Source organism: Mchenga conophoros, linkage group LG4, assembly GCF_057382185.1.
Source record: "Mchenga conophoros isolate Kocher_MC1m ecotype Shallow Benthic linkage group LG4, M_conophoros_male_GT1.1, whole genome shotgun sequence".
In the NCBI taxonomy this organism is placed as follows: domain Eukaryota; kingdom Metazoa; phylum Chordata; class Actinopteri; order Cichliformes; family Cichlidae; genus Mchenga; species Mchenga conophoros.
In genome coordinates, this window is record NC_140529.1 from 30,254,422 (window position 1) to 30,266,704 (window position 12,283).

The following is a 12,283-nucleotide window of genomic DNA, read 5'->3' on the forward strand; positions in this document are numbered from 1 at the left end:
AGTTCTCTTATCTTACTTTTATGTCAGAGAACCTCCTTAAGCAGCACAAACAATAATTTTGTGCCATTTTATTCCAACAAAACAGTTTTAGCTCATTAAAATTATCATTAATATTTTTAGTTCATGCCTTAAAACTTCAATAAGATTAACGTCTTGTCATTCATACTTATGTTCTTTCTGTCATTGTCTTTTTCCATTAGTCAACCTCTCCTAAGGTTGTGCTGCCCTGATATTCTTCTGTAAAAGTTCTTTGTACAATATGGCAAGACACTTGTCAATGAAATATTATTAACTGAATTGAAGACTAAATGATTCAGATACCAAACTGGTGAGTCCCTACTGCTGGGGAGCAAACCCACATCTTCAGAAATAATTACTGTTAATACTTATTTTAAGGTTTTTCATGGTTCACACCAATCAGTCTTGAGCAAATACTCAGACTTGCAAGGTTAAGAGTATTTTACAGCAGTGAATGAAGCATACTGAAAAAAAGCCCATCAGCTTTAGTGATATTTAGTGGTAAAGTTGTGGCACATTTGCTAATACTTAAATTTATTATCCCTTTGGTGTTTTTAACACTCAACACCATCTAGTTTAATGTCTTCCTGCTTATGTTTAAGCACTTTAATGTGATTGCTGAAAGGATGTTGGAGGCCAAGGTGGGAAAACATCCTGGGACTGCTGAAGTGGCTTTGACAGTAATGCAGCAGTGCTTACATTTTGACATTTCTTTCTCCAGCGCCCAAACCGGATTCCAAAGGATATACACGTGGAGCCAGAAAGGTTTGCTGCAGAGCTGATCAGGAGACTGGAGGGCGTACTGAAAGAGAGGGAGGCTCAGGAGAAACTAGAGGAACGACTGAAGAGAGTACAGTTGGTATGTTCTCTCTGTTTTCTGAAGAAGCGTATACTATTTAAAGAACAATCAGAAGCTGTATTTTGTTAATTCTGCCTAATTTATATGAATAAGAAGCATCCTTTAGCGGTTTCTACAGAGGTTCAGGCTCAATGGAATCACGTGTTCACTGAATGACCTCTAATATAGTCTCAACAGTGCAGAGCTACTGGTTACACATTCAAGTCATGTGAGGAAGTGTTAGGAGCTGAATATTGCTACTACTGTGTAACACAACTGAAGAATTTTAGTGATGAGGGGATAGGGGAAATTAAAGTATGAGTTCCTAAAGTTAAAAATGCTTTGGGGCAAAGGAACAATTCTTTTTTATTTGCTATATCATCAGTAATATGTCAGCTAATAATGAAAAATGCAGTACAGTGACCTAAAGAACTAAACTTAAAACATTTTTTTCATTTGCAAAGCTTGAGTCAGAGATTGTTTGTGATTGCAACATGAAGGGCTGGTTTTAAAGATCACATTTAAAGTCCTCACAGTGCAAATGGTAAAATCAAAGAGCTCTGTTTTCCCAATTTACTAAGTTTGGTTTACTTTAATAAAAGAATACTTGAATAGATTGTGAAAGCTTATTGAAAAGCAGATTGCTGGTTGAAGTGTAACAGTAGATTCTACCGATGCTTATTTCTGAGCCAGACTGTGAGGTGTGTGCTCGGCCGTTGAGCTTTAAGTCTTCAGTAACAAAGGAGACTTAAATCCACCTGGCCTTAATGAAATTAATGAGGCCAACCATTTGAATAGGGAATAAAAAACATTATGAATCACTTGGAGAATTCTGTCCTTGGCCTGTCAGCAATCTGGCTTTGTCTGTGAATCAGATGGAGCACCTGCACATTCCGCCACTTGTAAGCCTGGAACAGTGAGCCGCCTGTTTGATGTCACTTGAATGTTGATGAAATGGTTCCTGAAACCACAAATGAAATCTCCCTCAGTGTACGGTGCCAAGTATTAAGTCTCAAGGCAGGCAATTTATGTGGGTAGCTATGAAAGGAAAGAAGGTGCCATCACGCAGCTGAAGGTTTGGCCTGTGGAAACGGGAGGCGAGGACGCCATTCATCAAGTAATACTTTGGAAATGTGAGCTTGGGTTTTAGCTTGTAAATGAGGATATCAGAAGCAGTAAAATGTGATATAGTTATGGTGTCTGTAGCATAAAATTAGATTTTTAAGGGTGTGCCATCTTGTTAAAAAATCCAAAATCTGATTCCATGACAATGCAACTTTTCAGCTTTCCACAGCTCCGTCATGCATTCTGCACAAAATTTGATTAGGACTTCACATAATGTAATTATTGTACGGAGTAAGCAAATTATCGGCAAAAGATTGTGAGCAGGGCTCTCATTGATTCCTCGAAATATCTGCTCGTCTCTTCTTCATTGTTCTGTGTGGATTTTGTGGGCTCGGCTAGCGCAGATATCCGGATGGAACGCGGAGATGTAAAGAAACATCAATTACTTAAAAACTTGCCAAAAAATACTTGGCTGCATGGGTCATATTTTGCAATACAGCTGCATCTAAGAAAGCCGTGGGCATGAGAAAGTTAACTGCGTGTATGAACAGGCTGAGTTTCCTTTTCACACAGTTGGAGTAAGAGGATGGCGAGCACAGAGGCAGCGCTCAAAAGATGGTTTGGCATGTTTACAAGTGGAGATCTATTGAAGGTTGATTTAATTATTGACATAGCTGGCATGAAAGGTTTGAGCTTGTGCTGGTTAAAAATGAAAAGTAAAATCTGTCTTTCCATATATACATATTCTCTCCTTTACCTTCTTTCTCTGCCAAAATGTTCCCACCTTTATACAGGAGGCAAAATAAAAGGCGTATGGTGCTCATTTCTCCACCTACAATAAAATGTTTTCTCTTTATCCAAATTTCCCCGGGAAATTATGATGAATATATTATTATCAGGGTAAAACTGAATGCTTAAGGTCTTTACTGTCACCCTGGACAACCTACTGGCATGACTGTTGAGATTACAGGGGGCAGTAGGATTACATGATGACTGTGTCATCAGTTTTAACCACAAGTCAAGAGCCGTTGTTGTAAATAGGTGCTCATTTTGGTTTGGTGTAAACAACATGTGTTTGAATAGGTGGAGAAATAGTTTTAAAGTGCTCATGTAAATCTGCCCTTTGCTTAATGCTGCTTCGTTTAAATAGCCACGGGGCCTTATTGTATAGTAGTGAAGCATGCTAGTGCTAAGCTAAAATATCATTCACATCAAGGATTATGTGGAAACAAGTTAGAAGAGGGGAAATTATATATCATTCGTGATCCTGTCATGATCGGTAATCTCTGATAGGGATTTATTTTTTCAACCACGAGTATCAAATAAAAATGCTCGAGCTCAAGTGTGGATTTCTAGAGACATTACACTCCTAGAAGTTTACATTAAAAAAATCTAGTAATGTTTTATGATGGTTTGTTATGTCAGTATTTCATTTAGAATAAAGTATTTCTGTTAACAGAGGCGTGAGATCCTGGGCCATATAGGAATAACAACATGACCATGCAGTTCTTGACCGGCATTCTCCGTTCAATCTTTCCGTTTAACATTGCACGTCCTGCACTTCCTACAGTGCCTGCTTATCAAAACCTATTATGAAAGCCTGCAGCACCCCACCCTTTAAATCCCCCTGGAGACGAGTCTGTCAGAGAGTTTTGTCCCAGTCAGTCAGCGCTCGAGCTATAGCAATTCTGCTTGTCATGACACGAAGCCACAGAAATATGCTATTTGGATGCTGAAACGGTTGTATTCATAGATTGTCTCCAAACTGCTGCATTAAGAAGGAGAACACACATTTCAACTTAAGGTTAAACCTGCCATCTTCAGGTTGAAATAAGTACTGCAGCTGCAGCCTGGTGGAATAGCATCAGTTGTGCTGATAGTGCACATGGAACACAGCTGGTGAATAAATAAAATGCACATTTACATATTTTGTATTTCTTTGCTATATGATTTAAACATTCATTGTAATCCATGCTACGAGTATATATACATTATTTATAAATTAGGTTAGCCTTTTTTGTGTTTTCTTTGTGTTATATGTTGTGTTTATCTTTATTTAGATTTTTATTTCAAGGTTTTATCTTTTACATTGTGCGTATATGTGTTTGTGCTAAAGGAAGAGGAGGCTGACGAAGTCATGATGGCCACAGCAACATCATTATCCAGTCACAGGTTCCCCCCTGGTGCTTATTCACAGAATTACAACCCTCGCTATGCTGACAACACCTACAGCGCTCCTTTTGTCGGAGATGCTCATGAAGAAAACCCAGAGAGCATCTTGGACGACCACGTGCAGCGAGTCATGAAGACCCCGGGCTGCCAGTCGCCGGGAACCGGCCGTCATTCTCCGAAGTCGCGCTCACCAGACGGTTTCCCAGGGATAAAAGGGATTGGGATGCCAGGCCAGGGTAAACATGCATCCAGGCACGGTTTCAAGGGAGAAACTAGCCACCTGTACCACCACAAACACCATGGCCACCACACAAGCGTGGGCAAGCCCAAAGAGCAGGTGGAGGCTGATTTAGTCACGCATGTGCATGGGAGCTTTCCCTGGAGCACCGAGTCAAGTCATTACGGATCAAAGTCTCGCAGCTATGCAGACGGCATGGGATCCAACCCCATGGACTATGCAGGGTACATGTAAGGAACAAACTAAGAAAAACTGAATTCACACATGAAAAATACCTGTTGTTTTCTACTTATCAGTTATTTATTTTCTATTTTGCAGCGGCAGAGGTGGCACACAGTGTAAAAGAGCATCAAAGAGAGGTGAGGAATTGCGGCCTTATGACATGCCGGGGCCTGGAGAGGAGATGGAGAAAAACCAGAAGATCCTTTTGTGGCTGATGGAAGGACAGAAAGAAATGGTTCAGCATAAGAGAAGCCCATATGGGTCAGTGATTACCTTTTATTAGAAAACATAATTTTTTTTCCTTTTTTTAAATTAAATAAAACTAAAACATTTTAGACATGTGCTCATGCCACTACGTCACCAGTGCACAAGTAAAGCTAAAATATGCTAAAATAAGCATGTTTCTTTATTTTATTAAATAAATTGCTGATATGTTTTTTATCATAGGAGCACCACTGGGTCCAAAAGGACTGTTGGACATGAGGGATCCCGCCTCGGCTCAACGGGGTCGATGCATCCGTGCATCAGTGGTCAGCTGCGGAACAGTGTGCAGCCCTCTCACCCTTTCATCCAGGATCCCACCATGCCGCCCAACCCAGCTCCCAGCCCCCTCATTCAGCTGGAGGAGGTTTGCCGGCGACTCGAGGAGGAGAAGATGAAGTCCGGAACATTGCAGCCTAAGCAAAGGTAAAAGAACAGATATGACTCATGTCCACTTGTTTAGTTCTTCAGTTTTTCCAAAGAATATAATATTCTGCCATATCTGTACCCTGCTCTGTCGTACTTGTGACAATTGCTCCCCTCTTCAGCTCTGGGAGCTAAGTCATTGCTGGCTGTCAGCAGATAGAAATCTCAAATATATTGTGAAATACAAAGAGATTTAAAAGGCACAGACAAGCTTGTGTAAACGGTTTGAAAAGGGTTTGCATGTCACAGACTGTAATTTATATATATTAGTTAAGCCACAAAAGAGAAAGCCAGCCCTTTCCCTGTTATCTAGTGAAAATCTTTAGCCCGTGTGCCTCTTTTTTTTTTTTTTTTTAAGCTGGTCTGTGTCTAACCACCGGGGTTTTTTGGTCTCTCAGGTATGTGCTGGAGGTGATCCAGAGGGATCGCACAGCAGTCAGGCCCGTACAGTTCCCTCAGCTCAGCGAGCTCTCCGAGCCCGAGTACGTCCACTGTGTTCCACAAATAGCTTTTAACATTGTGTGCGACATGTTAAGTCAGTGGAAAATAATGGACAAATAGCACTTTCCTGCAGTACTGCCCTTTTGCAGGATTATTACTGATTTAATAACAATGGTTTTACTGTTAACTGTATGTGGCAGAATATTTTCATGATCTAAGGTTTATCATTTCCTCAACTGCTCACAAATAAATTGATCAGACTTGAAGGCTGAGATCATCAGATTTCTTGGTGATTAGTTTCTGTGAAGACCAAAAAAAAAATTAGGTCACAGAGGAAGTAGGAGTGTATGTTTTCTCTGTTCCCGGAGCGGCAGACTAGCTAGAGTGTTACAAAAAGGATCTGTTTTTGATGTTATTTGAGAAACATGTATTTCTGTTTGATGTCTGACTGCCTGATAGCTGCCTACCAGATGAGGAAGAGCATGAGAACTGCAGATGGAAGAAAGATTACGTGACACCACCTCCTGAATCCTCCTGTTAGATTTGCGAGGTCTGGCATTCGTTTACTGACCGGACCTTTCCGTAACTCGAGTACGCACCTCTAAAAAAATTACTTAAAGATGACAGCAAAATTGGAATACAGAAAATATGAAGGACAATAGGATACTAATAATAATAGTATTTAGGAATTATAATTATACATAAATCTAAATTATAAATATAGAATTTCTGATACTTTTGGTGAGACAGCTGTGGGCTGGGGCATATACTGGAAACCCTGCATCACTGGCAGTATAAAAGCTGGGCGTAGCCACTGTTGTCACTTATTTTCTTCGAAAGCGTTTTTGTCATCACCGTCTTAATATTTTGAAACTGAACTTGTTATTCACGATTCATTAGCACATGAGCATAAACTGGAGAATCCACCAGTCCTTTTAGATGGGCCGTATTTTACAAAATGAACTTTATTCACTGTGACCCAAAATGACGGAGCCTCTAAACCTGAGGTGTCAAACTCATTTTACATTGCGGGACACATACAGCCCACTTTGATCTTAAGTGGGCCGGACGAGTGAAACTCCGCCTTCCTGTCAGTGTAAAGAAATTCCATGTCCGTTTTTCTACACGATAACGAAAAGGCTCCTGCGACAAAGAAAGAAATCTGTCTTGACTCTTTGGACTTAAATTGTAAGAAATAAATGTGTAAAATTACAAAACAAGTTCTGTTAGCTCATTGCCCAGACTGTCCTTTTTTTCAGCTGTAGTCGTAAAAAAATGTCTACAGTAGAAAGTGAAAAGCAGAAACTATTCTGTCATTTGATTATTTATTGTTTAATTACTTTGTGTAGTATGAATGGCTACAAGGGAGGGTTTTATCAATAGGAAAAGCTGCAAAAAATATGAAAATACAGTTAAAAGTCCAAAATGTCTGCTTGTGCTTGTTTGTGGTGAGCAGCAGATCAAACAAGTTAAGAATTATAAGAATTATAAATGGCTTCATGATGCTCATTTTACATTTTGCTCCTTTCTTCACTTCTTCCCGACACTTTTGAGTTTACTTCTGTGTACCTGGCCTGTATGCCTATACTGGCTGGCTTCAGAACGTCTGCCCCCCTTTCTTGTTTCACATAAAGGTTTGCATGTGATTGGCCGGATGGTGTGCCCATCAAAATAAAGTCCCACTCCTTCCTGGATTCTCAGCAGGGCTGAAGATTCGGCTCGCACATACCAATGGGCCATTAATAATTGACATATGAAATTATCTCACTCGCCTGATACAATTATATCCGGCCCACGGGCCATATGTTTGACACCGCTGCTCTAAACTCATCAGGAAAGTGTTTACTGAGGTCAGAGCTGAGAGCAGTTTTACCTCAGATTTCTACAGATTAGATTTTCTTCATTTTTGAGACTCGGAAGCTTTTATGCTCTCTGTGCTGTGTACTGGTATTAGATTATTTGAAGTGTCTTATTAAAGAAGCTTAAAGGCTAGGTTCTCACAGAAATTCTGGAGTCATAAGTATCTTCTCTCTAATCTTTCTGTGATTTCTAACTAGATTTATGGATGTTTACTTGAGGGAGCATGTTTGAGGTGGATAATGACATCTTTGGTAAATGTGACACTGAATCCAAAAGCATGCGTGTTGTGTTTTCATGACCAGCTGTGACTCACAAGGATGAGGATTTTGGAAGCAAATTGTGAATATCAGGCTTAATTTGCATCCGCAGTTCTTGCAGAAAAGAGAAAATCATGCGGCAGAGACGTATTAATACGAATGCATCAAAACCAATGTATGTATCCTATAATGAAAGCTGTGTGTTTAGATCGATGGAAAAACGGCCACCTGCATTTTGCCATCTGTTAGAGGCCAGATGGATGCGATGCTATGTAAATGCACTCCTACAGTAACGTGTTGACTAATGATAGCTGTTTATTCATTGACATCTCTCAGCTGTGATTATTGGCCTTGATTCATCATGAAATCACAGGCTATAAATTGCGGACAAAAATCAGTTTATATCTGAAACTTTCCGTAACTTGAATCAAGTTATACAATTGATCAAGTTTGTAGCAAAAATGTAAACCTCCTTTCCAGTCCATGAATTCAATTAGTCTTTTTTTCCCCTGTTCTTCCATCTATTGCTGTGATTTTTTTTGAGTAACTTACAATTGTCACTACTCTAAGTCTCAGCAAACTCTATTCAAAGTAGACTTTTTTCCCTCTGTGTGTCTTTTAAGTGAAAAATGTTTTACATAGCTTTGGACATGAGAGAACTTCAAATGTTCTAAAAAAAAAATCCTCTCTTTACTCTTTTCAGACACAAAGCTACTAAAAAGCAGCCATGTGAAAACATTACTGTGGCGTACTACTTCTGTGAGGAGCTGATACCTTACAGGACTTCTGTCAAAGGGAGGGTTGTCACGCTGGGCCAGTTCAAAGAACTGCTAACAAAGAAAGGAAATTACAGGTGAGACTCACGGTGCTACTGGGTAACATGTGGGGTGTCTTCTGGTATCAAAGAAAGTCAAGTTGACCTTGTATTATTTTTTTTTCTCTTTTTAGGTATTATTTCAAGAAGGTAAGCGATGAGTTTGACTGTGGGGTGGTGTTTGAAGAGGTACGTGAAGATGACGCTATCCTGCCCATCTTTGAGGAGAAGATCATTGGCAAAGTAGAAAAAGTTGACTAAATTTTAAAGAGGAGAGAGCCGAGTAGCCAGTGTATGATGGACTGAGGAGCAAGTGGATGGTGAAGAGGAAGTGCTTTACAAAGGAGAATGGATAAGGAGGCAAGAAAAAAGGTGGATCCAGCATCAGAAGATTATAGTAGTGGTCATTGACTTCTGTATCACGGCTGCAGTGAAGTTGGACTTGAAGAAGAAAAATCTCATTTTCTTTTTGGAGTGTAATGTAGCATTGTAAAGTTTACTAGAAAACAAGAACAAAAAGTGCTACTAATGCTACGTATTTTTGATAATGACTTATCAAAGGGTTTCCTTTCTAAAATAACTGCACTTGTAATTTTTATATGTATTGATACCAGATGTGTACAGTTTGTGTTAAAATACAGCAAAAATTTTCTATCTATTTAAGTATTTAAATTGCTACTTTTAAGCCTAATTAAAGCTGAAGCGTTGCCCCTCGTGAAGACGATCCGATTCCTCGATAGGGCTGATTCTTGTTTGCTTTTTTTCATTAATTGTAAGAGCCCTCTGGACGCTAATGTTTGTGACTTTAAAGTGCTTTTAATACTTCACTTCTCAGAACTTTATTTAGAGGCATCAAATCAGACTGCTTGTTCGTTATATTATATACTACTGACTCGGTGTAGACCTTCTTAAGAACCCATTCTTGCAACCCAGTGTAGGAATTTTATTAATGTATTTAAAAATATATTTAAAAAGTCCAATACAGAACAGATTATAATGTCTGTCTTATGGCTCAGTCACACATGAGTAAAAGTAGGATGGCAACCTTCTTGCAACAGTTTGATTGCACTGAATTTGTTTGCTGTTGGACTGCAAGTAGTTATGGTCACAAGCCACCAGTGGTTTAATGTGTAACACCCTCAACCTGTGGGTGACCACTTTAGATCCCCTCTGCCATTTGAACAGGGCCAAGCAGTAACGATTTGAGTTGGACTGACTGCAGTCACTCTTAGATTAGCAAAGGCTGACAAATATCTGCCATTTGATTTATAAATGCAGACTGCAAACATATTCCAGTCGTTCTGAGTCAGTCTTGCTGCCTTGCATCATTTTGCATTAGGGGACTTGATAGGTTGTCAAGCACCCATGCTATTTTGCAGTTAAATTACTGTCCTACAGAAACTATGTCACTATTTTTGCAGGAATCTGTGTTTCATATCTGTGAGGTTCTGGCTTGACTCTGAATGTAAGTAGTTAATGTGAATTTCTGTGTATGTTGTTGGAAACAGATTTTCTCTTTTTGGCGATTTATTGCGTGCCAACTTGACCCCAACGAAAGTTGCTTTAAAAATGGCAACTTACTACATCTGGTTGAAGCAACCGTTACAAAGGCAACAAGACCACAAGTTTATTGCATGTGGCTTCAATTAATTTTTTTTGTCACAGTCTCCCAGCCACTGTTTTCCCTGGTATAGGTGACTGTAACAGAGAACAACCATATCCTCCATACATTTGCTGTATATGGCATGTAAGTGTGGCTTATTGCTATGTTCTTTAAGATTTGTCCATTACATTGCTTTTATCCTAAATTAAACTTAACAGGTGAAAATGGATGCAATAATAGTGACGAAAAAGTTGTGATTAAAAATCCCAAGGTGAATACCTATGCAACTTGGTTTATAATTTTGGTTACTTAACAACAACAACAAAAACATTAGGCGTTGCGTTTTTTAAGTCAAAATAAGCACATTAAATAGAAAAAAATATATAATTAAAGACTTCACATATCTGTCAGGCTATAAAAAGTCAGTATCAATAAATTAAATAAAGCCAACATTTGAAACGGCACGAGATTTTGCAGATTTTTCGTTCTAATTATTTATTGACTTGTGTAAAACTGATATTACCAGTTAAAATTCTAACTTTTGCTTGTTTGAGGTAAACAAGTTTTAATTTTTTTTTAATTTTTAATTTTTAATTACAGAATCTATTTGAACATCGTGATGCCAAAAAGCATCTCAATATCAATTTCAAGTTTATTTTTTGTCTTTTCAACTTTGAGGTCCGTAGTTGGCTGGTAAATTAATAAGGGACTGCACTAAGAGCTCATGTCTACTCGATCGCCTTTTCTAGCTTATAACAGTCACATATTGTGCCTGACAGGATGTGTTTATTGACGTTTAGTAAATTTGCAACGGACACATTAAACCAAAGAGGAGGAAAAGGAGGCAAATGCTCATAAATGTTGAAGCCTCGTTTCCAAAATAGCTGTAAGTGAAAGCCTACAGAATTGATTTGATTTCAGCAACTTGCTTCAAAAAAGATTGGGCAGTTTCATAATATACAAACATGTAAAATGTATTATCCCAAGTAACAGGGTTTAAACCATTTAGGCTTTAATATATTTGAATAATACAGTTTAACTACAGTGGTGTTTTTCCACCTGTTTGTATTTTCTGACTTTTTGATTATGGCACCAGGTTTATACTGAAATATCTCACACAAAAAAAGTCAGCTAGAGTGTCTAAGGTGACATTAAGATTCAAGGCCTCCATGTTTTATTTTTTCTTATTTTCTGTTCTTCCCCATTGTGCTGAAGCAGTGTGCTCTAATGAGTGTGTATTCCTTTGTAATGGAAAGACCCGTGGGCCTTGAATTCAAAGTGCTGTATTGTATGCGTTGTTGCGTAGAACCTTGTGTAAAGAATGCCTGCTTTTTTTTTCTTGACATGCTGCTTTTTTTAGATTTCTAATTTAAGTCAGTTTAATATATGAAGTGCGTTAGCCTTCTGTTGTCGTTTGCCTGGTAAATTGTGCATTTAACAAATTGAAATTCCCATTTATTATTTCTTTTAAAATATCAACTCTATCATCAGTCTTACTGTAATAGTCCCAGAAGTGAACTTCTCTTATTTAAGATCAGTATGTGGATAACAAACAGCAGAGTGCCTTTATTGCTATGCTAATGATGTCTTTAGTGTAACTTTCAGAGGGATATGGGGACGAGCTTTAATTTTGCATTGCCATGAGTTTAGTTCAGTATTTGTAACAGTTCCACCTTTTAATGTAAATATGTAAAACTTAAATTGCCCCTGACCAGCAGCCCAACTGTCTCATTCAGTACCTTGGAGCGGTTTCTGTTCAGTGACTGGCATGGGAACCATTTGAGGTACCAATAAATACTTGCAATAAAAAAGCACTTGTGTTCAATACAAATTGTTCCGTTGCATCTTTATTTGCTGAATTGGTTACGTAGTAGTGAGTGTTGTGGCACAATAAAATTTGTAGCCGTGCTAGGAAATGTAAAGGTTTTGTCAAAATTTTCCCAAGTGCTTTTGGTCAGATGAGATGAAGCGAGAGCTCTCTGGGCATAGAGACGCTACTTACATTTGTCGTTGTTTTGACTTCCAACATGACAGTGACCCAAAACATATGTCGCTCCCGGTGAAGAAC

General features: G+C 38.7%; 1 protein-coding gene across 6 annotated transcripts in view; it reads left to right on the forward strand.

Annotated features, from left to right (window-relative positions):
* axin1 (axin 1) overlaps positions 1-12,046 on the forward strand; it is a 29,919-nt gene extending 17,873 nt beyond the window's left edge. For 4 of the 6 annotated variants that reach the window (XM_085271704.1, XM_085271705.1, XM_085271706.1 and 1 more), the window contains 7 exons: positions 740-877; positions 4,038-4,561; positions 4,650-4,814; positions 5,001-5,240; positions 5,639-5,722; positions 8,502-8,651; positions 8,747-12,046. In XM_085271704.1, coding sequence (XP_085127830.1) covers positions 740-877; positions 4,038-4,561; positions 4,650-4,814; positions 5,001-5,240; positions 5,639-5,722; positions 8,502-8,651; positions 8,747-8,873 — 1,428 coding nt within the window. In that variant the 3' untranslated portion in view covers positions 8,874-12,046. The remainder of the gene's footprint in view (positions 1-739; positions 878-4,037; positions 4,562-4,649; positions 4,815-5,000; positions 5,241-5,638; positions 5,723-8,501; positions 8,652-8,746) is intronic. The other 2 variants (XM_085271707.1, XM_085271708.1) reach the window with 2 other exon arrangements.
* Positions 12,047-12,283: the final 237 nt, after the last annotated feature.